Here is a 27,065-nt window from a genome sequence, read left to right on the forward strand (position 1 = left end):
TGTAGCAAAGCTAATAGGTTTCTCATAGTGTTCACAGTGTGTCACTGTCTATTGTGTTCATGATTTGAAACATAAGTCTTGACAGGTCAACCTTGACTTTTTTTATTTATCTGTCAGGTATAGCTCTACAAAGTGATCAATGCAGTCTAAGACTTGGAAATTAAAGACCTGGTCATTTTTTTTTTCCCCCAGATGTTGGAGGTCCAATTTAGTTATTTTCTGTCTGATGATGCTTTAGCGTTGCTTCTGTGTGTGGGCCATTTTATCTTGTCTGAGTCTCTATTGTACTGCATCTGTAGGCTATCATGGTCTCATGGTCCACCTTCCATGTTATCAGGCTCTCTGTGTGCTGTTTCTTTATAACCTCATGGGCCATCCTCTGTGTCGTATGGGTCTCTGTGTAATATTACTTCTCTATGATTTCATAGGTCTTCTGTGTTGTCAGGGTCTCTCTAGTTTTGCTTCTGTATGACCTCATGGGCTTTTTCTTCTTTTTGTCATGGTCTCTGTTTATGGTTTGAGGACTTTGATAAGGCCTTGCATTCTCTATTAAACCATTTATCATAGGTCTGGACAAATCCTGGTCACCTGGTGCCATGGCGATTTGGAAAAAAATGCTCTCAGGCGACCAGGTATTTGAGCATTTCATATACTGTAGTTCCCTTGGCCACCGTTAGATCGTGCTTAGTAAAAACTGGATTTTCTCAATCACTAAACATTCCCCAAAACAATAAATTGATATTTCAGGCTGTCATGCGACATGCTTCTGTGTACACATTTCCAACTGTAAAAATAATAAATATAGAAGTAAAGAAAAATATTCTCCTGGGATATGGGTTACAAAGTGGTCTTGAGGTTTTCACTTGCATTACCGTGGTATTTTAATTTACTCTTGACCTTGTAATGCATTTAGCAGGTAGAGTGACCATGAATGCCCAGCCACCGCATATATGCGCCTATTGTGGTCTGAGCTTGTGTGCTGAGAGAGAGCTCACTGTGCACTCCCAGGACAGTGCAGTGGGGTAGCAAGCAGCAGGGCGGAGTCCTGATCATGTGATAGCCAATCAGAGGTCACATGAACAGGAAGCTTCTCTGTCGCCTGACATGAAAACTCATGGACTGTGGAGAGGTGTGAAGGGGTTAAACAATAGTGTCAAAAATCTCGGGGTTACAGCTCTTCCATTTTTTTTTTTCTTTTTTCCACAGTTTATGTGCTCCATGATGTTCTGCAATACAAGTTTATTTACCCGTACATGCACATGTTGGTAAAATAATATTGGGAAATAATGATTGCCATGGTAAATTGTGTATAGTTTTCTGACTTTTTTTAAACTGGTTACTAGATCTCTGCGATTTGTAAAGCTCTGGCTATAGGTATCAATGTATCATATACTGTACACTTCCAGAGAATATTATCTGCACATCTGTTGGTTGTAAACAAATATTGTATTATCAAAGCATATACAGTAGATCACAAGAAAACAATCTAAAAACAGTACAGATTAAAATAATATACATGGTAGACATCTGCATCAGTAATATAAATCTACTGTATGGGTAGAAGTCTAACGGAGGTACATATTACTTTACAAACCACAAAAGCAATGTTCATCTATGCATATATTATTGTTAGAAAAAAAAGCATGTTTTTTTTTTTTTTGCTGATGAGTTTTTAATAATTTGTTCTTCCTGTTTTTTTCTTTTACTTTGCAGCCTAATTTTAAAGATTATCCAGTTTATTTAGCAAAGTTTAAGCAATGTCTCTCTAAAGCTATGCATCTTATGAAGACCTACACTGTGAATACACTACAGAACCTCACAAATCTGTTGATTAAACGGGTATGTTGCAGAGTGTGGTCCTCTTTAGACTTCATGTGGTTGCAAATGTAAAGTGCTTTGGTTTTGAATAGTAATGGCAAGGATAGGTTCACATTATTGTACTAAAATGCTTCTAAAGTCGATCAGTTTTTTTATTGTAATGTATTCCCTGCATTAGGGTTAAAAAAACAAAAAAGCTCCCCACTAACTGTTCCCACCATCCTCCCAAACACCTACCTGAGATCTGTGGGCAATCCAGTGCTGTCCTGGCTGCACGTCTTCCTTCACTTATGGTCTCACAAGAGACACAGGCAGCAGAAACAGCCATATGCTTCTGCCCTTACATGGATCAAAATTATCTGGACCCTGCTGAACCAACTGAATTTTGATCCATGTCTGCCTGCCTTAAAGGATAAGTTCACTTTTGGAACATGTTACATGTTCCACCTGTTTTTAGGGTGGAACATGTTGCTATAGCCGCAGCCACATCCGCCGCCCCCCCCCCCCCCCCCCTCTGACAGATAGATAGTATGGGTAGAAGTTTCCCCTGTGCGATCTGTCAGATTGGACTGTCAGATTGGAAAAGAGCTGCCATACGGGGCTCCACCTACACAGCCACATCATTCATTCAAGGAGTTCCGTGAATGAATGAACTGCAAGTCCCAACAGCCTCAACGGCTGTGGGCTTGTAGTTTTCAATGAACTACCACAGCGCTGTGGAGTGCAGTGGTAGTTTATTGAGAAGCTTCCTGTCAGAATATTTGCTTGCTCGTACATCCTGTACAACAAGCAGATATTCTGACAAAAATAAAAATGTAATTGGCAGGTCTGCAGGAGACTTGCATGGCATCATTGATCTACTGATTGCTGGTGCAATAGTTTCCAGGCTCCTTTGGACAAAAATAAAAAATGCAAATTTTTTTTACCTGCAAAAAAATTGGCATTTATTATTTTTGTCCATAAGGTGAACTTATCTTTCATTGCTACATCACAGCACTTGAGAATAGTGTTGGTGGATTTCGAAGAGCCAGAAGATCTCATTACAAAACACACAAGAAATAAGAATCTAGTTGGTAATTTAGACCCACAACTAAATTATTGGTTTTACTGAGAATTACCCATTAATAGTAATAATGTTCTCAAAACCATTGGAATAGCTCTGTAGAGAGCAAGTTGTCTTTATTCCATATGTGGCTGTACCTTTTATAAACATATATGGTAGTACTTGGTACACACAGTGGGACCAAATTTGTATTTATTATGGGTTTTTGGGGGTCTTTTTTCCGTATTCCTTTTTGAACAAGTTTATCCACTTGCCGCCTGCATGACATCATATGGACTTTGAGTGGAGATATCTGGATGATGCCTGCAGCTACAGGCATTATCCAGATATCTTTGTTTTCAGCCGGCAATTCCCTGTGTTGTAAAAGCCATCCTAGCAGTTGATTAGCTGCTGGTTTGATTTTACAGGCAATGGGACCGCCTGGAAAGCCTGAGACCCCAGATCTCTCCATAAAGAGGACTTGTCATGCCTTATTCCTATTACAGGGGATGTATACATTTCTTGTCATAGGAATAAAAGTGATCAAAAACATTAAAGGGACAGTGTAAAAATAAAATTAAAAAAAAAAATTTTGTCTCCAAGCGCCCCCGCTCTCTTGTGCTCTCACGCAGAAGCGAACTCATACATAGGTTGTGCCCACATATGTAAACGGCGTTCGAGGTATCACTAGACCTCCTCTATAGTTCTAAATGGGTAACCTGTAAATATATTTAAAGTGTCTCCTGTGGAGATATTTAAGTAGCTTAGTGTGGCGCCATTCCACCAGTGTTTGAAGTGTAAAGCGTGAGATGTTCGGTATTGAATTACTCAGCGTATCATCATCTTTTATATTTTGCCAAAAAATTGGGTTGTATATTGTATTTTGTTTGAAAAAATTGCCTTTGAAAAATTGCTGCGCAAATACCGTGTAATGTATAAAATTGCAATGATCGCCATTTTATTCTCTAGGATCTCTGCTAAAAAAATAAACTATATAATGTTTGGGGGTTCTGAGTAATTTTTTCTAGAAAAAAAAAAGCCGATTTTTATATGTAGGAGAGAAATGCCAGAATTGTGATTTCAATAAAGGTTTAATAAATTAAATTCAAAATTGACATACAATGCCTGTATTTAGAATTTATTATAAATGGTACCTATTTTATAGCTTTCTTAGTTTGTAACCATGTATAGTTTATGCAGAAACATTAATTAAACTAAAATTTTTACTTTTTTTCTTTTTAGCAGGATTTATCAAATACTCCAAATTCTGACAATGCTTTCACTTTATTTTATGTGAAATTTAGAGCTGCAGCTCCAAAGGTCAGGGTAAGTATCATGTCTGTCTCATTTTATTGTTTAGTCTGTCTGATGGGAGTCTTAACCAGGTGTTGCTATTTTGCAGTAGTATAGAATATGCACCTCCTTCCTTTGATTGGTCAGTGCAGTGGTTTCCAAACTTGATGCCCCCATCACAGACCCCATCCGAGAACCCATGCTTAACTTATTCAGGTCAGAGAAAATGATGTCCCCTACACTGCTGATACTGTAAATGTCAGGGCAAGTTGGGGAAAAAAAAGCATATGCAGTACATTCTCGATACCTTGTGTGTAATACCCCCTAAGCATAGAAAAATACCTGATTATCTGACAGAAATGCTACAATAATCCTATTGTGGGCTGACAACATACCAGACTTTTGTGGACTAAATGGGCTTTTTTTTTTTTTTTTTTGTATTGGAAGGTCTACCTTAAAGAGTAACTTACACTTTTGTTGAGGGAAAAAAAATTCCCCTTTGGTGCATTAATGTACAGTGCAAGGGTTTTAACAAACGTTTGCCGATTCCTACCTTTTTGTTATTCAGAAGAAATAGCTGTTTGTCTCTTTCAATGTGCAGAGTGAATCTGTATGGGTGTGGTTTTACAATTCTCAATCAGCTGCTGCACCTGCAGAGCTCTAAGGAAAGTGGCAGGGTCTGCATCCCTTTTTAGATGTGATTTCCCTTTGGGAGTATCTCACCAAAAATTGCATTTTTGTTGCAGGGGATGCCAGAAATCTGACTTGTGTCCTAATGCAGACTCAGTGAGCCAATCACACAGGCAGAAAATTACATTTCTGGGAATTGGGGGGGGGGGGGGGGGGTTCTGTGTACAGAAAACCTCCAGGTATCCATATTGTATTGCATTTTACAGAACTTTAAAGTGCTGCAGATTGAAAAGGGAATTTTTAATAACATTCAATTACAATATGACTTGTCGCAGTTGTATACACTGTATTATTATTTTCTTTTTATTTGCAAATTCTTTTTCCCAGGAAAGTGGAGTTGCCCTTTAAATGAACATACTTCTGTTAGTGATGACACCTGGTAGCTAACACTAGATTGCCAGGTTCCCTTGCATGTCCCTTCTTCACTTTATCTCCTGATAAAGTACCTCCTTTTGATATGCATCCTACAGCAACTTGTGTTGTCCATCAAATGATAAACTGAAAATTGCTCAACAACTCTGGGATTGCATATAGAAACACATACTAGCCATTTGCATTGCATCATATTTAACTGCTGACCTCTTCATGAACATTGCAGGTCTGCTGCCGATAGCGTTGAATGAAGTAGACTGATCCTTTTAATTTTTTTAAACTGTGATAGTGAAACATTGTTTTCCTTTTTATATTGAGAAGCTCGATGGCAATAAAAATTAAATTAACACAAATTTCAATTGCATGCTTCAGGCTGTTAATTAGTCACGCCATAGTAAAAATTGTATTACATGTAATTATTTGTGTTTCTGCAGACGCTGATTGAACAGATGGAGCAGCGATCTGAGACTATACCAGAGTGAGTATTTTGGTTAAAAGAAAGAAGTGTTACCCAAACAGTTTGCTCTAGTTGTTACAGAAGTGTGAACTGTACATTATGTGCTACATTGCTGTTAGAATGCTGGGCTCTTTTTATCCCCATATTTTCATTTACTGCTTTCCCGCCGCCCTATCCCAGAACTATTGCACAAAATCACATCACATCATACATACATACATACATACATACATGTGATTTTGCATTTCTGGGTATGGGGCGTGCATGCCGCCCTACCTGCGCCGCCATTGGCAGCTACAGCTGTTGATCACCGGGTCCCGGCCAGAGATTTCCCGCTGAGGAACAGTGAAAGGGGAGAGGTCTGTGTGTAAACAATACTGATCTCTTCCCTGTCATCACGAACAGCTGTGCAGAGCAATACAAAGCAGCTTGTCTACATAGTAAAACACACAGCACACTGTTAACCCTTTGATCGCCCCAGATGTTACCCCCTTGTTGCCCAGTGTCATTTACTACAGTGTCAGTGCTATTTGGTACTGATCACTGTATTGGTGTCCTTGGGATGTCAGTGGCAGTTAGTTTCCCCCAGTGTCAGAATGCCTGCTGCAGTCCCACTATACGTCGCTGATCAGCGCCAATTCTAGTATACATACCGCCATTTGCATATGCTATACCTTTCATGTAAACCAATTAATTTACATGTATTGGGATTTTTTTTTAGCAAAGACATGTAGCAGAATACATTTTGGCTTAAATTTATGCCGAAATCTGATTTAAAAAAAAAAAAAAATGTTACTGGATATGTTTTATAGCAAAAAGTCGAAAGCATTGCAGTGCAATTGTCAGTTAAAGTAACGCAGCGCCATATTGCAAAAAATGACCTGGTCAGGAAGGGGAGTAAATCCTCTGGAGGGCAAGTGCGTAATATCTTTATTTAATCGAAGTGTATTACTCACAACTTTCGTGACGTTTGACCTTTAGCTTAGTTGTTCCCTAGCATGAAATGATAGGTAGCTGTAGTTTTTGCACATAGAATACAGATGCTTCATGAAGTGGCAACATTGTGAAATGTGCTTAAGAACATTTTAACCACTAGCCTACAGGGCACTTATACCCTCTTCCTGCCCAGGCCAATTTCCAGCTTTCAGCACTGTCACACTTTGAATGACAATTGCGCAGTCATGCAACACTGTACCAATATGAAATTTTTATCATTTTTTTGAGACAGAGCTTTCTTTTGGTGGTATTTAATCACCTCTGGGACTTTTATTTTTTCTTAAACAAACCAAAAACCACTGAAAAATGTGAAAAAAATAGTTTTTTCTTAGTTTTTGTTATACAATTTTGTAAATAAGTGATTTTTCTCCTTCACTGATGTGCGCTAATGAGGCTGCAGTGATGGGCACTGATAGGCTGCACAGATGGCCACTGATAGGTGGCACTGATGAGGAGGCACTGGTAGATTGCACTGATGGGCATTGGCAGGCATCACTGATGGGCACTGAAAGGCAGCACTGATACATGACACTGATAGGCGGCACTGATTGGCACTTTTAGGCGGCACTATGTGGCATTGATGTGCACTGGTATGCACTGATATGTGGCACTGATGAGCACTGACTGCTGGCACTGATGGACACTGACAGGTGGCACTTCTGGGGCCACTCTGATCATCAGGGCACACTGATCATCAGTGCCCTGATGATCAGTGTACATGTCCCCTCTGCGGAAAGCCGATTACCGGCTCTCCTCTCCTCTCCTCTCGAGCTGTCAGCTGTTTCCTTAGTGTGTCAGTACAGAAGCCATGTAAAGGGAAAGGAAATTTTCCAACACACAGCTCATTTCTTGTCCAGTAATGCTTTGGAAGAAAACTTTTTCTCCTTTTTTTTTTTTTAGCTTCCTTTTGCTATTGTTGGTAAACGACATGATTCAATAGGCTAGCTAGGTCAATTATGTGTAATGTATCTCCATTTCTGGAAATCTGACTAAGCTGACTACACCACTATGAAATGTATTAAACATTTCACACACATTTAATTTAAAGTGTTACTAAACCCAGGACCCTGCATCTACTATATCTGGTCTGCCACAGTACACACAACATGGAAATGCAATTATTTTAGTAAATATAAACTGCTAAATACCTTTTCTCATCAGCTGTTCGAGCGGTCTTGTGGCTGCTATTAGTGTCCAGCCCAGCACTGATTAAAGCTTGTAGAAGGAGTTTTCTTTCTGCTCTAGGAGGATGCAAAACCCTTGACCTCTCTCTGGGAAGTGTTGATTGGCCCTGTGCTGATCACTTGCACTCTCCCAAGAAAAAAAATAAATCCTCTCTAGCAATACACACCAAACTGAGCATATGCAAATGCCTACGGTTCAGTCTGTCTTATCAGGAGATGAGAGTTGGTCACTCGAAAAAGGGAAGGAACAGAGAAGAAAGAATCAAACGGTCTTTTTACACAATGCAGAGGAATAACTCCTTAGGTTCCACAAGCATGCTTTATTGCATATACAGACTGATTTTAATGTTGTGGGTTTAGTAACACTTTAAGTCTCCTGACATAGTGCTAGTGACAATAACACATATATAGACAATTGAAAGAAATGAAAAATAACATTTACTTATCTCACTTTTACTTTTTTTTTTTTTAAATCCAGCCCTTAGTGATCTGCAGCCATGTCTCGCAATGCAGGTTACCGAGTTTCGGTAGCAATCGCATGCCATTCCCCTATGAATCCATTTCCATCAGCACAGCTCTGACTCCTCTTTTATGATGTTCAAATCAATGAAATTCCCTCCAGCCCGTGCCCCCTCTCCTGACTTCTCCATCAAGATCAACAATACAACCATCAGTCCCTCCCCTCATGCCAGGGTACTAGCTGTAATTCTAGACTTCCATCTGTCCTTTCAGCCCCAAATCCCATCACTGTCCAAATCTTGTAGACTTCACTCTCCGCAACATCTCCAAGATACGCCCGTTCCTAACCACGGAGAGCACTAAGCAACTTATTCACTTCCTTGTTATATCTCGCCTTGACTATTGTAACTCCCTCCTCATTGGCCTATCTAATCGCAGGCTATCCCCTCTTCAGTCTTATCATGAATGCCAGACTCATCTACCTTACTGACCGTTCCATATCTGCCATCCCTCTCTGCCAATTCCTCCACTGGCTTCCCTTTTCCCAACGAATAAAATTCAAAACATTAACAATCACATACAAATCCATTTATAACTCTGCCCCAAATTACATCCCCAATCTTGTCTCCAAATATCACCCAAACCGTCCTCTCTGCTCCTCCCACAACCTTCTGCTTTCTAGCTCCCTTGTCTCCGCCTCCCATGCTCGTCTACAGGACTTCTGCAGAGCCTCCCCCATCCTCTGGAACTCTCTACCTCAATCTATCAGACTATCGCCTACTCTGCCCACTTTTAGACGATCTCTGAAAACCTATCTCTTCAGGGAAGCCTATCCTGCCTTCAGCTAATAACGGAATCTTCTATTCCTTCTACCAGTCCATCCTCCACAGTTATTACCTTTTTGTACCACCAATCCCTTCCTCTTAGATTGTAAGCTCCAAGGAGCAGGACCCTTATTTACCCTCTTGTATTGAACTGTATTGTTGCTGTATTGTCTCCCTTTTATTTTGTAAAGTATTATAGAATAAAACTGTATAGGTTAAATGAGATCTATAACCACTTTGTCAATGTGTTTCAGTGAATCATTTTTGCTTTTCTTTACTGAATATCCTTTTTTATTCTTTTAAAATGTGTGAAAGATACCAGATGCTTCTTGCTGAAATACATCAGTGCTACCTAGATCAGCGAGAGAATCTGCTTAGTCCAAGTATCACCAGAACAATCACAGATCTCACCAGCCAGAACAACAGGGATCACTGTGCATTGGTAAGCATATAATGTGTTTGACTGCTTTCTGACTGCTGCTGGTTTACAGCTAGCCCTAATCAGGCACCTGATCTGCTAATGTGACTTTTCTTGCTTTACCTACTGCCTGTGCATGGTTTTGTTAGATTCTCATTGAACTGTATTATTATTGAACTGTATTGTAATTGTGCTGTCCCCCTTTATATTGTAAAGCGCTGCACAAACTGTTGGTGGTATATAAACCCTGTATAATAATAATTACATGCTCCTAGATGTCCTTAACAGCTGCATTCTATATGTTCCAGGTGCGGAGTGGCTGTGCATTCATGGTCCATGTGTGTCAGGATGAACACCAACTTTTTAATGAGTTTTTCACCAAACCAACACCAAAATTGGAGTATGTGGTAAATTTGTGTATATTATATAAGAAATTGTTGGTTGTATATATTCACTTGTAGCATATCTAATTTTTTATTGACTGTGACAGAAGGGGAGGTGCAGGTCAGACCTCAAAACTAGGGTTAGAAAGCCTTTAGAAACAAGTACTTTGTCTCATAGAGGAGAGAACTGTAAAATAAACGTTTTATAATGATATGCCTTCTTTCAGTTGTCAGGCACTTTGGATTCCTATTGAAGGCATCCTTTGCTTTTGTTGGTCCCATTTTCCTATTGGCCATTGCGACTAGAGTTCTAAGCCTCATGGTGTCCTCCTTAGATGCATTTTCCTTTATTTGGTTCTTCTCCAGACCTCTGCAGCTCAGACTTCTCACAATGTGGAACAAACAGATCTGTTCTCTAGATTGTTCACCACTTCTATCCAACTAGGCGAAAATCTCCCTAGCACTGTGGATTTCCAACTCAGCCCTAGAGTCCAGGAAATCCTTCCTCCTCTCTCCCTGGGAGGTTGTAATGGTGGACAGCAGCCTGTCCTACTGGGTCTACTTTATCTCCAATTCCCTCACTTACCAGGGAACCTGGTACCCACAGTAGTTGACGCACCCCATAAATATTGGGGAACTGGGAGCTATGAGACTGACTTTCCCACACTGGACCCCTCTCCTACATAGTCACCCAGAAAAAGGGTAGGGTCCGACTATGCTGTGACAGTGGCCTATATAAACCAACAAGTGAGAACCAAAAGTCAAGACGCTCTGAAGGAGGCAAGCCTGATGCTCTGTCAGAAATGGGATGTGGGCATCATGGCCTCCATATTCAGCAAAAGACCTTCCAGCTTAGTGACCAAATCTATGGATCCACTGACCTTTGCAGTTAATGCCTTACTGATTCCTTGGACTCTGTTCAGTCTGGTGTGTGCATTCCCTCCAGTGAAACTTCTCTCTCGAATGCTCTGCAAGATACAGGGGGAATTGATTCTAGTGATCCTTATTACCCCAAACTGAACTTGGTACAGACATATTCAGACTCTTGGCTGATGAGCCTTGGCCTCTTCCAAACAGGCAAGGCCTCCTGTCACAAGGCCCTTTTTTGTTCTACCCTGCTTCTCAATCTCTGGCTTTAATGGCATGATTATTGAAACCCATGTCATAAAGGATAGAGTGCATTACTGATTATGTCATTCCCACCTTGCTCAAAGCAAGTGCATATACTTCTTGTATGATCAACCATCACACTTGGAAGGCTGGTGCCAAAGTAGGCACCTGAACATTCGAGAATAATCTATTCCCCTCAACCTGGTCTTCTTCCAGTCTGGTCTAGACCAGCATCTGGCTCTTGGAGCAGAAACCTGTCTCTATAGAATACTATCTATTCTGTACAAAAGATGTTTAGCTTCACACACTCTTATAAAGACCCTTTATATAAGATGTGACTCATGTTAATCTACCTCTTTCTATCAGGGTCCACTGCACTAGATGTTTGGTGTTTCTGGGGCCGTTCAGCATCAAGCATCCATTTCACAGGCAAAGCTGCCACCTAGTATTTGTTCATATCTTCTCAAAGTTTTATTGGTTAGACTTCCAGGCCTCTGCAGATGTGAGCTTTGGCTGCAAGGTGCTTTATGCTGTCATTTGATTGTTTAGGACCCGTTGACCAATGTCTTCTTGTGGGCCTGTTTGCTATATTGTTCCCCACCCCTCAACTAATTGCTTGGGGACATCCCATGGTTTATGACTACAGATTTTGTGACCTGTACTGTAAGATTAAGATAATAGGAATTTTAATTTTACACGTAAATTCCATATCTTAGAGAATGTTACAGGACACAAGTCCCAGCAAAGCTTTTATGCAGTTGAAAGTAGTGGCGTATGACCCACATAGATAAACCACCTTCTTCCTTTTTTTTTTTTTTTTTTTTTTAGCAGCCTTTTTTGGCACTTTAGTTTTTTGTTTTTTTTCTAGAGATTTCCTAGTATAAAATGTTTTGTGACTTAAGGATGACCTTGAGTTGTGCAGCTTGCCAGCTTTATTTTAGTTTGCCTTTTATTCTTTTGTTTGCTTTAGTTGTGTCAAGTTACCCTTTTATAGTTATAGATTGTTCTTTGTAAGTTCAAAGTTATTGCAAATGAAAATTCAAATTAAGTTTGCAAACTTTTGTTTCTATTCCTTTCAAGCAATTTCTGTCCTCAAAATCCACTTCCATTCTTATATTTTTAGGAGAAATTCAACTGTGTATGTGACAAGCTTGTAGCACAGTTGATAAAGAACAGCTCCGGCCAAAAAATTCTTTCTGCTGACCTTTAATAATATTTAATCGCCCAGGACTGTTCCAGGTTCTGGTTCCAGGCACCACCATCTTGCTTGTGGGAAGCCGGTTGTGACTTCCTGCAGCTTCACAGCTTGTTCCCCTTTGCACTTCTGAATGGACCCGCAGCCTCCTGGGATGTGATGTGTCCCAGCAGTTTGCGGGGGGCAAACAACTACTTGGCTCTCATAGACGAGCCGAGCAGAAGTGGGAGTGGGTACCAACTAGAAATAGGTACCTAATCCCAGGAAAAAAAAACATCCAAAAATGGGAGAGAAGGAAAATCAGAGCTGCTGTAATCAAGCAAACATTGTGTCTCCTGTGTGAACTTTCCGGGTCAGAAGAGCAGCTGTTGCTGAGTTGTCAAATCCTGTCAGCAATTGTGAATTGGTGTTCAGATGAGCCTGAAAAGACAATCCAAAGAGCCCAGTTCAGCTGTAAAACAATGTTTGAGGGCAAGTATTTGCCAGACTTCAGGTGCCCTGGCTATAGCTGAACAGTCGGACTGAGAAAAAGTAAAAAAAGCTGTGTACAGGGGCATTAGAAACTTCAGAGAAAAACTCCAATTATTTAAAAATGAATGTTCAGGCTCTATCATAAAATTTTATAACACATTTGTTTTAGTTTTTGAATGCTAATTATAAGGCCTTGTTCACACTGAGCATACAATACTGTATGCCCATGCAGGGCCATGTTTACCTGCACAGAGATGCACAGGAGTTTGGTGCATCCCTGTCAGGCAGTCCCATTGATGTCTATTAAGTCATAGTGCCTGCATGGCCTATAACAGTTTAACACAGGTATTTATTACCTTCCATAGTTCACTAATCACAGTTATAGTCGATGGAACAAACCTATCTTCTGAGACTTGTTTGACCTTTTGTGAGCATCCTCTAGGAATTTTGTTTGTTTTTGGTAAATTGTTTTTTGTTTTTGTTTTTTATCATAGTGAACTTTTGGAGAAACTGTGCCTGTCTCTATATGATGTTTTGCGACCGTTGATCATTCACATAGTTCATTTAGAAACATTGTCAGAACTTTGTGGCATACTGAAGATTGAAATGCTTGAAGATCATGTTCAAAACAATGGTAATCTTTTTTTATTATTTTGTTTGTTTTTATTTTATTTCTTCTGTGGCACATTTATCTCAGTAGTATATGTATTACATAATTCTACAATGCTGCTAGCCATCGGATCTCATCAGTCCTAAGCTGTATGTGTTGGGCTTCATTCACACATTCTAAGCACAGGATAAGTTATTTGGGAAGTATAAACAACTTTTCTCTGCACGTAAATGCTCAGTGTGAATTTCACCATTGAAACATAATTACATGTATTTATGTCCACCAAATGCATGTAAACACAGGTTTGACACTGTTGGTGTGAATGAGGCTGATGTTTTGTTGCTTTTTTTATATTTTTTACTGGACCAGGGTGCGTGTCCCTATGCACCAATTAGCCAGTTAATAAATATAAAATGGAACCTTTATTAGGATTTATATAAAACATTTATATACTAAACTGCATTTAATTCAAGACCTTATAGACTGGAATGCACTGCGTTACAATCTCATAACTGAATTAAATTACAATTATTAGTCAGTAGATCCATCCCTTTTATCCAAATGGTTACCAGCACCAAGCTGAGTTAGATGCATACCATTTTTGGAAGAAGTTGTGGCAAAACAATTGTAGTTTGATCATATGCTTATCAGGTAGAATATATACACTCGCCACTGAAGAAATGAAGTTCCCCCAGGAAAGGACTAAGTAAGTAATATGATCTATCGTGCCACAGATATGTACTATGGATACACTCATCCACGGGCCTCAATACAAGCCTCTAATGGACAAGCCCCATATATCACCATATCAAGTCAAAAATACCTCACGATCTTGAGGAATGCAGATAATGCACTAAAATGTGCAATGCAGACCACTCCAAAAAAGGGGGAGTAAGTACCATGTGCATTCAAAAAGTGCTCCCAAAATAAAGTAAGAGCTCAACATATTTTGCTCCAACTACATAGCTTCATCAGAAGTATGGAGAATTAAAAACACACACCCTCATCCAGTATAGAGTTGTTGATTGCCAAATATGAGGATTTATAATTAACGCGTAGTAAAATAATTTAACTTTTTTGATATTTTGCCAGAGGTTTTTTCTGTAGTAGAAATATATTAGTCTACTTTTCAAGAGAACCTGGTGAATTGGATTCTTGAGAAGCCATGCTGTAAACGTCTGTATATTTAAGGCCTGTATATATGGCTGTTTGTCTGATTCTGAATTGCCTGCCTTTTTATGTAGGTCATCTGAACACAAAAGCAACTTAAGCATCTCAGAAGTAGTTTTAAAGCAACTCAATAGTAGCCTTAGACCACTTGTATGTTAATCACAGTTACCTCCAGACGCATGTCAAATGCAGGTCAAAGCAACTCTAACATGGGTCAAAGCAACAGAAATGCTTACTGCAGTTGACTTGCTTCTGTTTTTATCTTTTTTGTAGTTTTCACGTCATGAAAATGTCCCAAAGAATTTTTTATTTTTCCATTGACCTATGTGTTTAATTTGATCAGTTTATCAACTAGGTGCCTTTGCGGCTGTGGTGAAGCAGATGTTGGAGGATGTACAGGAAAGACTTGTTTATAGAACACACATATACATCCAGACAGATATCTTGGGTTATAAGCCAGCTCCAGGAGACCTTGCCTATCCTGACAAGCTGGAGATGATGGAGGTATGTCTTACATAACTGAAAAAACAGCAGTTTAACACTGGTTCTGTAACTTTTAGACAGGCTTTACTGTAAAGATTGTATTTACTGTGGGAAAAATAGCCAGAAAAAGAGTGATTGAGTGTGTGCCTGTATAAACTGATACCTGTTTGAATACCACTTTTTCTTTTTTGGCGTAAAGAGGACAAAAATGACCTGTATGGTTTTCAAAATGTATACTGAAATGATGACTATGCAAATGAATTTTTGTGCTGTAGCATGCTATCACCAGTTGACTATCCAGAAAACCTAGAAGTCCAAACTGAACATTTTTATTAAGAATTAGATAAACAGATGTTGCCTTTTTAAATCCTTTTCAGTATAAACATTAGATGCCAGATATATATGCACAGCTGGATTTGTATGCAAATTTCAGCTCCTTGTAAAAGTCTACTTTCCCCCACTATACAAGGTGGTATCAAAAAGTTTCAAGATTAGTTTTGTAACACGCCAAGAGATGGCAACACAAGGCTTCACGCACAGTCACAGGGAGCCAGTCAGTGTGCCAAATGACATTGTCCTGTGTACATCAGGAGCTGTGCAACTGGTGCTATTCTGACCATGCGCATTACCACATTTGCCATTTCATCATGGACAGCAAGTTGGAACAAAGCGCAAACGTGAAATTCTGCGTGAAAATGGGCAAATCTACCACAGAGACACTTGACATGATTCAGCAAGTTTACGGCGATGGTCCTGAAGTACACAGGCCGATGTCTTTTGGCACACTGACTTTATGAAGGTTGGTGCTCCCTGTGATTGTACGTGCAGCCTTGTGCTGCCATCTGTTGGTGTGTTACAAAACTAGGCTCAAAAATATTTGATACCACGTCGTAACACGGAGTCATGATGAATGGTTTAATTTCCAAATTTTTTTTTTTTTTTAGTTCCGTTTAACTAGTGACTCAATTTCCCCATCCACACTCGATATGGATGGGTGGATCCTCCCCTTTAATTCTCACTGTAATGTATCTTTAAAGCCAAACTGTGAGAAAAGTCCTCTTGCAATGAGGCTGCACCCACCTTGCAAAGGACTTATGCTCATTTTGACTAGAGAATGGTAAAAGCATTTTTACTTTTAACTGATCCTCTCCTACTTCAACATACAGCACTTCCCTGCACTCTGGCAGTGGACTGCTCTTATGTGTCCTCTCGTTTAGTGCAGTGCTACGGTCCCTGCATGGTCTTGATGACATCAGGGCACAAGACCAGCAGAGCACAGGGGGAAATAGGCTGCATGGACCAGCCTTTCTGCATCGAGGAGTCTGCAAATGCAGAGGATCTGGTAAGTAAAACTGTTTTTCGCAGTTGCCTAGACAGTTAACCCTTGCAGTGCTGGCACCAGAGTTCTAACAGCAGACTTCTATCTTTAATCCAGATTTTTTTTTTCCCGGCACATATTGGTTGATATTGTGTTTTTGAGAATTGGACACACTAGCACAATGAGGAGGGTGCAGTATAAACCTCAGTAGGACATGTCAACACAGATAATGATTTTGTTGATCTATAGTGTAACTTTTTTTATTTTTTTTTATTTTTCTCTTTGCAGCAAATTGCACAAAGTCTCAAAGAGGAACAAAAAAGGCTGCAGTCCATGGAGGCCTCCTTTTCTGATGTTCATCTAGAAGATCCAGATGCCAACAACCTCATTAAAAGTGGTATGCTTGAACTATTGTTTCCTCGTCCATGTTAGTTTTGAGTGAACATCTGAGTCTATTTCACTATTGGTTGCAGATAGGAGCTATTCCATTACTGACTGCAGTCTGAGTAAGCTACCAGACTGCGGGAGAGCAAGATATAACTGCTCATAATTGTGATATTGTGCTGCTAGCTGCATCTTTTTCCATGTTGTGTAGCTTATTTTATTTTACTGTATGTCATTTTCCCATGTAGCAGGTGTTTTGTGCAAACTGGGTTTATTTTGTAAAAGGTAACACTCCCCTGTTTCACTCAGGCCATACAGAAGAGGAGTAACACACAAGTGGCTGTGCAATATTTATGTCTGAACTGCCACTTTAAATTTAATACCGGGCAGGTAGGGGCAGGAGTTCTCAATTACCCTAAGCATACAAAGCTAATGATCAATGATGCATGTTGACACCTTTGCATTAAAGGTTACAAAATAGTGTTCACCTCTGTCCTTCACCTTGATTCTTTGTTTTGTGCTTTCCCTTGTCTCAACAATTTTGGATGGATCTTTTTCAGTAATTTGGGGGGCTCTTGACTCAGGAGGTCATTGTTTCTGATCTCAATCGAAGTTTCAGAAAGTTCAAAGTTCAGAAGCCCAGATGTGGCATTTGTGCAATCTTGGACTTAACACCTTCATTCAGCCTCAGACATTTCAGATAGAATCTAGGGATGAGTATTTACATATTCCTATCTTTCAGGGCATCAGCAATTGTTTTGTTTTTTTGTGGGTGACAACCACTATCAGTCTGTTGCCTTTCCCTTTGGCCTTGCCTTAGCCCTTCTCTGAGCCTCCTTCGTCTCAACGATATTCCAGTCATAGGATACTTGGGAAATCTGCACTAAAGACTTCCCTGGCCTTAGACTCCAATATGTCAATCACACTGCGGACCTTGGAGCACTTCAGATGTATCCTGAACATCATAAAGTAATCTTTGATCCCATTGCATAACTTGAATGATTAGGCCTTCTTCTGGATACCCTTCAGACAAAGGTCCTCCTGCCCTGTGATTTGGCAAAATTGATTTAGGCAAAATCAGGTTTGGCAAAATCATTCCCAATATTGGTCTTCCGCATGGAGTTGCATACAAGTGCTGGGATTGATAGAATCCACCTTTTTAAAGTGATTGTTTGCTTAATTCCAATTCAGAACAAAATAAATGTTCTTGTGACATGGGACAAATTCAGGTGTCCCTGGAAGAAGCTGCCTTGGTTACTTCCTTGATCCAACATGTATTTGTCATGATGTAGTTTCTCCACAGCTTTGTCTGAGGGCAGGGCTGTTTTTTTTTTTTTTTTTTTTTTTTTTACAATGGAGTGTAATTATGGTCATGATGAATACCAGACTTCTGTGTTGGGTTGGAATTCTAGGCCCTCTGTCTGTTCAGGGGCATTGATTTCAGGAAGAACCAACACTTCTGATCACCATTCTTGAGTTCCTAGTAATTAGCCTTTATTTCACCAGACCTCCTTTCTGATCTGTCATCTGCTCCTCATTGTATAATTGTCAAAGCTGTGGCCTACATCAGTCATCCGGGGAACACCAGGAGTGTTGCAGTGGTGGTGTAGGTAGAGTCTAATCTCAACCTTGACCCCGAGGAATGTCCCCATCCAGAGGTGTTTTCAAGGTCTGTGTTGGGTATGCTGGATTTAGACTTGCTAGCATCTTAGTTCAACAGGAAGCTAGACAGGTTTGTTTCCAGAATGCAGGATCCAACAATAGATGCAATTAGTGCCCTGATCCTTAGGATTCGTATTCCTTTATTGATGCATTTCCTTTGCTGAAGATTTTACCTCCTCTACTTTGCAAGATTGGGTCAAGAGCATTCCTGTAATTCTTCTCAGAGAACATGGTAAGATAACCATCTGTTAGCTGACTCTGTGGCTTCTACTAGATAAGATAGATCGGTTATCTCAATGACCAATATTTCACCCTGCTTCTTGTTCATTGGCTTTTAAAGCTGGGCTGTTTAAACCTAGGTTCTGAGAAGCATGGGTTTTGCAGATTTAGTAATCCCAACCATTAAAATTTGTATATCTACTTCCTGAAAGGTTTATTATTGAACTTGGAAGCCTTATTTTCACTGGTGTGAGTTTCTGTAATTTCACAAAAAACTTTTTAATTGGTCTTATTTTTTCTTTCTTTTAGTTGGGGAGAGGGCTACATTTAGCTCTTAGTATATAAAAAACAGGTTGCGCTAAAGTGTATACAATTAAGGATCAAACCAATAATAATCATTGAGAAAAACAGAAAATGGAAAATATAAAATGCAACAAAAATAAAGTCCAAAAATATAAAGTTCAAATAATCAATGGTGTCCAAAAAATATATTATCACCAAGTGAATCCACCACCAAAATCGGTTAAATAAAATTCACCAGAGCAATATGCTGATATATGATAAACCAGCATAAAGCGCTTTTTGCTCTGGGAGCGAAGATTAGTAGATGACAGCAACAATAGGAATATTGCAGGATGAGCTCCAAGGAGTAATAATCTGCAGAACTAAAGATCCACCTCAAAGATACTGAATATCCTCAATAGAAGATGCTCAGACCGCCACTCAGAAGGGAAAAGGACAAACTCATGGTGCAGTATATAGTAAAAGCATTGTTTCTTTAATAAAAAAACTCACAAACATGGTGTCCAGACTTACACCAGTATAGACAGCGTGTATTCAAAATAGCTCAAACAAGCCCAGCTAAGCTTGCAGATGCGCGGTGCAAGTGAACCAGTAGCTTGCTGATGTCACATCCAAAGGCTTTAGCCCTTAGTACCATTAATAGTCAAGTGTCTACACTGTCAATTCTTTTTCATTGTCGTCTCCCTGATCATTTGGCGATTCATACTTCTATACAAGGAGTTACACTTGTTGTTCCTCTTACTAGATCTCCTCTCCAACCGTGGGATTTAAACCTAGTATTGTCAGTGTTACTCTTTTTGAACCTGTCAGACTCCAGGTTACTCCAAGTGAGCTCTTTCCCTTGACTGGATGTGGTGAGCACTGTCGGGGTGTACCTTTCAACCAATTCCCTGTTTGTCATTCAAAAACAGCCAAAAAGTGGTTTTCTGGTTTCTAGATCCACTATTTCTCAGTGGATCTCCAAAGGGGGCTGACCTTCAGTTTCTGTGTGTCTGGTGTCCATTTCTCTTGTATAGCCCTAGGTTGCTTTATATTAGCAAGCGATGTATATCAATAGAATGGAGAATTTCTTACCATTTTCATTTTGTTGTACAAAATTTCATTACACAGACACATTAAAGAGAATAACCACAAATGATATTCAACATTTACAGCAATGCAATAACTTCCTATACCTTGCATTCCCAATTGACCTTTAAAATAAATTCTTATGATTCGAAGCTGTTGACTTGCACATGGTATTTTCTGACTGTCTAAGACTCTAAAGCAGTCCATATATTATTTATTTATTTATTTTTGTTCAACCAGCGGGTTGAACGAACAAATATGAGCCGATTTCCACATCCTTCCCGCTGAGCTATTGTATTCTGCCACAAGGAAGCCTTCCTCAATGGCAGAATATAATGATCAGTGTTGCCTGCTATAGCTGGTGGCACCAATCATTCGAGAAAACCTGACAGGCTGGTTGTACACAAGTGGACCATTAGATCAATTTGTGAACAACCAGTTAGCCCACACATGGATCGAAATTCGACCAGACTCTGCTGAAACCAGGGGTGTATTTGCCGCGAGGCAAACAAGGCGTTTGCCTAGGGCGGCACTTTTTAGGGGGGCGACAATGACGCCCCCCCCCCCTTTCCATGGAAGGGACACTTAGTACAAGGACGGGTTGCTGTACCTTACCTGGGTCCGCGACTCCGTGTCCCAGTCCCACGTCGATCTGGTCCACGAGGCGCTGCTGGAGGAGGGGTAGAGAGGTTGTCAGGTCAGTAGGTCCGGCGTCTTCAGTTCCCTGGATCGCAATGTGTGGGTGGGATCACATGCGCCCCTGTCATCTGTCCACACCCCCGGGATCACTCAACAGCCTATGGCAGCTTGTCCCTCCCTCTGCAAGCTCCGCCTCCTCGCCGGTGACTGGCCTCCGGAACTGTAGCTCAGGAAAGGCGCACAGGCGGCCAATCACTGGCGAGGAGGCGGAGCTTGGAGAGGAGGAGCCGAGCGGCAGCGTGAGGATCAAAGAAGATCGAGGGAGAAGGAAGACAGCTGACAGGTAAGTGTCTTTGCCTTGCAGATGATGCTGCTGCAGACAGGTATGCTGGCTGTGGATGGGAGAGGGAGCAAGCCCAGGCTGGAGCAGGGCTCAGCAAGGTAAGTATCATTGGTGTCAGTGGGAGGAATAGTGCCCCATCATTGGTGTCACTAATACCAACGATGGGGTACTATTCCTCCCAATGACACCAACGATAGGGCACTATTCCTTTCACTGACACCAATGATGGGAAACTATCTCCCTCCCCCCCCCCCCCGCTGACACCAACGATGGGGCGCTATTCCTCCCCCCGCTGACACCAACGATGGGGCGCTATTCCTCCCCCCGCTGACACCAACGATGGGGCGCTATTCCTCCCCCCGCTGACACCAACGATGGGGCGCCATCGGTGGTGTCAGTGGGAGGAATAGCGCCCAATCGTTGGTGTCAGTGGGCGGAGCTCTAATAGGAAAAGGTGGAGCCTGAATAGGAAGGGGTGAGTTTACAGATGAAGGGGTTGATCTTAAAGAGGAAGGGGTGGGGCAAATTTAGATGGGGGGGGGGGGGTGCCCGATTTTAGTCTTGCTTAGGGCAGCACGAAACCAAAATACACCACTGGCTGAAACGGCTGCATTTTGATTCATGTATGGCTGACTTTAGTCTGTAATACAATCAGGGAAACAGTCATAATCTACGTGCTTTACAGATATGAAATTTGCTTCATCAAAAAGCTTTAGGAGGTAAAGAAGTCTACAGATCTTACATTAAAAAGCAGTATTAGTACATTTCACCATGATAAACAGTAATACCAGCGTGCATGAAAAATTGTAGCTGGCCATCATATTAAACACTTAAAATGGTTATTTTTCCAGTACAAAAGATGTGTCCAGAATAGTTCAGTACTTTTAGAATACATCCTAGGTGGTAGCAGGGGAAAGGTTAAGGATAGGAACCACGAAAATCGGCCGATGCCATTGCCCCACTAACAGTGCGAAAATCGGCCGATGATTCTTTTGGACGAAAAATCGGTCAATTTAAATGAACCGTCTATGGCCTGCATTACAATACAGTTCAATATGCGCGCACACACACAAATTGGGTTAGAGATTCTATATTGTCTCCTAATGAAACAGATACGACATCTGTGAAATGTTTGGAGTATGCCACGTTTCCGTGACTCATTCATTTAGAAAACAAAATATCAGATGAAATCAATAGCTACACATCATAAGAATTTATTGTAACGCTGATTTGAGAATGCAGGGTATGGGAGCTTATTGCATCCCTTTGTATCTTGTATAGAACGGTTTGGCTATTTTTAAAAAGAGGATTTTGGTGCTTTTTAAAAAATGTTAGTTTACTTACAGTTCAACAGGCACTCTTATGCTACAGAGTGACTTAGATATTTATTTTATGGAGAATTCAACCCAAAGTGCTAGAACTCCCAAAGATGGGAAGGAACACCCGAAACTCTACTGTAGATGGAAATATACCAAGTCAGGAATATGGGCAAGAAAATGTAATACAATATCTGCAATTCCAAACGTTATCTCTTCATTTACTGCATCATGTTTCTGTTACAGGAATAGAAAATGATCTGGTTTTTGTTTTCTCCATTCTTGATGCAGGCTTCATTTTGTTTACAAAATGCTTCTGCTCTGGAAACTGGTTCAGGTTGTCTGTTGACAACTCCACTTTAGTAGTTTTGTATTCGAGTCTGTGTAGACTACAATTTTACTTTAATTTTACTGTAATATTGCTAATGATAGATTCTTGATCATGCTCCTGGATGGGAATATAATCACAGTTTTATACATAAGGCTTGATAAAATGTCAGTTTGGTTATAATTGGCTACATTAATTTTTTTTTGTTCCGTATTCTTTCTCTATGTGAACCTTAAATACCACTTCATAAGTTGAGAAACAAACAAGAAATTTTAAGCCATTTCTGACTGCTTCTCAGTAATATGAAAATGTTTCATAAAGGCCATTTATCATTATCTCCTAAATATACTTGTGGTGAAATAATGTTTGATGTGCTGTTTCCAGGGTGACGGCATTTGAAAATGTTTTCTGAGAATATCTCAAGTGTAAATTGCTGTTTGTGGTTATCAAAACAAATTCAAGCTTTTGGCTACGAAAGGATTATATGGTTTACTTTGTAGAGAAGAGTATACAGATGTACATGTGTTATTTAACCAGGGAAAGATAAATTAATTTGTTTATGCTTGTGCCGTTTTTTTTGTTTTTTGGGTTTTTTTTTCCCTTGTTCCTTGGTATCCCTAATCACCACTACAGCCTAGTAAGGAACCATGTGCAAAATCCACTGCAGTTTAAAACATGTCATTTTACTATTAATGTACAACTAAAGGCTCCTGTATGACAGTCTAAACAAGTACCAAACCCAGTTACTGTAGGATGCACAAGCCTCTCAAATTAACCACTTCCTGTCCAGCCAATCTGCGTAAATGATGTGGGAGGTTTTATGTCTTCTAGAACGCACAACGACATGCCCTGTGATCGTTGTGTCCTCAGACACAGCAATTCACAGAATCGGGGTCCAGGACCAATGAAATTGGCACTGTACCATGTGATCTCTGTGACCAATCCTAGCAAACACACCTGTGATTGTAGGATGCACAAGCCTCTCAAATTAACCACTTCCCCTCCAGCCAATCTGTGTAAATGATGTGAGAGGTTGTATGTCTTCTAGAACGCACAACGACATGCCCTGTGATCACTGTGTCCTCAGACACAGCAATTCACAGAATCGGGGTCCAGGACCAATGAAATTGGCACTGTACCATGTGATCTCTGTGACCAATCCCAGCAATCACACTTGTAAACAAAGGCTGCACGCTGCAAACTTTGAACCAATTTCTCACAGCTATTGGAAAGGAAACTGAATGCTTTCTACAGTCATTGGGGTGGGGGTGAAGCAATCGCCCCTCTGAGCAGTGCAATGTTACTATGATGCATTGTACTTCTCTATTTATTAATCAGATTGGCTATTGCTGCCATTTTCCATGTATGAATCGCTCTTCAGAGAACATTAGACATTTGGTGAGGAGGTGTTGTATCACGGCTCCACAGTTAGGTTTTGCCTCCCCCAAACCTCACATGTCAATGAATCTGAGAGTGCAGCCAGTCAGTGTCTCTGATCACCACCACACCAGTCAGTGTCATCAGACCAGTGTAGCTAGAAACAGTATTTCTGATAGCCACACCACCAGACCAGTGCAGCCAGCAGCAATTTTTCTGAACTCCGCCACACCAGTCCCATTGTCACCTAGACCAGTGTATGCTAGAAACAGTGTTTCTTATCACCACTACACCAGTCCCAGTGTCACTAGACCAGTGCAGCCAGCAACTGTGGTTTTGATACCTTCACACCAGTCAGTGTTGTCTCTGCCTGCCACCTGTACGGATCCTGGCCTGTTTATTGACCATGTTTATACCTATTGCCTGGACTGATCCTTTGCCCGTTTGCTGACCTTATCTTTGCCTGCCTCCTGAACTGACCCATCTGCATGTTCTACTTATTAGTTTTGGTGAGACACCAGTCCCAGTTAGTAGTTACAGACCACTGCACTCCTGGAACCCCAGGAACACTTGTTCACCTTTTGTTCATCCTGGCCAGTAAACATGGCATTCCTGGGAACAGCCTCATACAAGGAAGCTAGGCTTGCATGACTTATGGGAACAGGAACTGCTATAGGTGATGCTACACTAAGCTGTATTCCCTTACCACTTGTAAGTGTCAGTGTCAGTTAACAGTGATGAGGTGCGAATCTGATGCGGTATCACAATGCATTTTCTGTTGTGACAGGTACAAACTGAATGTGAGGAGGGGACTGGGCATAGCAGGGGATGAAATTCACTCCACACCCACAATAATCTTGCACAGGACCTTTTTTGAACGAGATCAAATTTGCACCGAATATTTATGAACAGCCTACAATGGAAATAATGTTTTTGTAGATTACATGCGAATCTATGCTTTTTTGATCTTATCTGATCCACATAGAATTTGCATCAGTGTGAACCAGGACTTACAGTATGCAGTCTTTGATACAATTGGTTGGTTTTTGTGATACACAAGATACAATGGGAGAGATTTACTAAAACTGGAGCACATAGAATCTGGTGCAGCTTTACACAGTAACCAATCAGCTTCTAACTTTAGCTCGTTCAATTAAGCTTTCAAAATTAAAACCTAAAAGCTGGTTCATTATTATGCACAGCTGCACCAGATCCTGTGTGCTCCAGTTTTAGTAATTCTCTCCCAATGCCTCTTACATAATTATTATTATTATACAGTATTTATAATCCGTCCAATTGGTCAAAAAGTCTGGCACAAGAGGTATCGCCATATTTGTGAGTAGCAGAATGTGTTTTTGGGGTGAAATTCTAAGTAAGCCCATGCTGTGTGTGAAAAATATCTTATTAAATTTGAAAACTTTGGGTTTTTTTTTTTGTTTTTTTTTAAAAAAAAAATTTTATTTGTTAATCGCATTTTCCATAAATTTTGGGCAGAAAAATTAAGTCTTCAGAATATTTACCATGCCTTTTAGAAGATAACTTGGTGTCTTTGCTTTCTAAAATGTGGTCATTTTGTGGGTGCGTCTACTGCCTTGGTGTTTCAGGGCCTCCAAAAATGTGGTAGGTAGTCAGGAAATTAGATATGGTGTTATGCCCCTAGAACTCCTGAAGGTGCTCTTTGGATTTTGGGCACCACTTTGTGGCTAGGATATAAAAGTCTTTTACATGTGATATCCACATACTTGGGAGGAGTAGCAGAGTGTGTCTTGGGGTTGTAATTCTAAGTATGTCCATGCTGTGTGTTAGAAATATCTTATCTTATTAATTGACAACTTTGATTTAAAGTACATTTCCATTTTTTTCCCCATGTTTTCCAAGAACTTGTCGCAAAAAAATGACATTTCCAAAAGACTCATATACCTTTCAGAAAAGGCCCTGGGGTGTTTGCTTTCCAAAATATGGTCATTTTGTGGGTGTTATGTCCTGGCACTTCAGGGACTCAAAATATATGATAAGTTGTAAGGAAATTAGACATGTAATGTATGCTCCTTGAAAGCCCAAATATGTTCCTTGGATTGTGGGTCCCTTTGTGGATAGGCTGTGAAATGTGGTATCCCCATACGTAGGAGGAATAGCACAATGTGTGTTGGGGTGTAAGTATGCCTAAGCTGTGTATGAGAAAACGAACCTGTTGAAATGGCAACTCTGTGAGGGGGGGGGAGGGCTAATTTTATTTAATTTGCTCATTTTCCAAAAAATTGCAACTTCAAAAAAACTCACCACGCCTCTTACTAAATAGTTGGGCTGCCTACTTTCCAAAAAGGGGTCATTTTGTGTGAGTGTTTGTACTGTCCTGACCTATTAGGGCCCCAAAAAATTAGATAAATGTACAAGTACAGTATATACCTATACCATAGTTTGTAGACTCTATAACTTTCACACAGACTAAATAATATACACAGATGTATTTTATTTTTCACCAAAGAAATGCAGCAGATTACATTTTGGTCCAGCTTTATGAAGAACAAATGTTTATTTGCAAAGTTTTTTTTTTTCATAATAGAAATGAAGAGAAACCTTTTTTTCCCAAATTGTTTAGTTTTTTTTTTCTTTTTATGTATTAAAAAGTAAAAAACAGTAGTGATGAAAAAGAGAGCTCAATCTGTATATAAAAATTATTTGGGTGCAGTGTTGCATGACTAAGTAATTGTCATTCAAAAGTGTGACAGCACTGAAAGCTGAAAAATGGCCTGGACTGGAAGGAGTTGAAACATTACAGTCTTCCAGTGGTTAAACAAAAAAAACGTCCTTTACCCTCATCAAGTAAGCCAAATCCTCCTTCATTTGTGTCTCACACTCTCCTGGACACTGGAGTTCAGAGGGAGGGTTTCAGCAACAGAGGCAGTGCTGTCAATATAGAAAGCAGTGGGTGGGACTAGGTGCAGATTGACCAGCTACAGGCTTTTAATTTTAATAGTAACATTTCTGATAGCCACACCCTCCAACATTTTTTTCATCACACTGTAGTTCAGCAGACAGAGCCTACACAGGTGTGGTAACTCTGCTCTGAGTTCAGGAGCAGTGCAGCATTGTTGCCACATCATCACAGGAAGCTGCATCAGGTGGACGTCAC

General features: G+C 40.3%; 1 protein-coding gene across 2 annotated transcripts in view; it reads left to right on the forward strand.

Moving 5' to 3' along the window:
* COG3 (component of oligomeric golgi complex 3) overlaps positions 1-27,065 on the forward strand; it is a 95,969-nt gene that overhangs the window by 23,672 nt on the left and 45,232 nt on the right. The window contains exons 7-14 of one of the 2 annotated variants that reach the window (XM_089678789.1): positions 1,714-1,839; positions 4,103-4,186; positions 5,650-5,693; positions 9,451-9,577; positions 9,862-9,953; positions 13,207-13,346; positions 14,836-14,996; positions 16,582-16,690. In XM_089678789.1, the coding sequence (XP_089534915.1) occupies positions 1,714-1,839; positions 4,103-4,186; positions 5,650-5,693; positions 9,451-9,577; positions 9,862-9,953; positions 13,207-13,346; positions 14,836-14,996; positions 16,582-16,690 (883 nt within the window). The remainder of the gene's footprint in view (positions 1-1,713; positions 1,840-4,102; positions 4,187-5,649; positions 5,694-9,450; positions 9,578-9,861; positions 9,954-13,206; positions 13,347-14,835; positions 14,997-16,581; positions 16,691-27,065) is intronic. The other variant, XM_089678796.1, reaches the window with a different exon arrangement.

Source organism: Staurois parvus, unplaced genomic scaffold (assembly GCF_062004578.1).
Source record: "Staurois parvus isolate SC_StPar_1 unplaced genomic scaffold, SC_StPar_1.0 ptg000017l, whole genome shotgun sequence".
Taxonomy (NCBI): Eukaryota; Metazoa; Chordata; class Amphibia; order Anura; family Ranidae; genus Staurois; species Staurois parvus.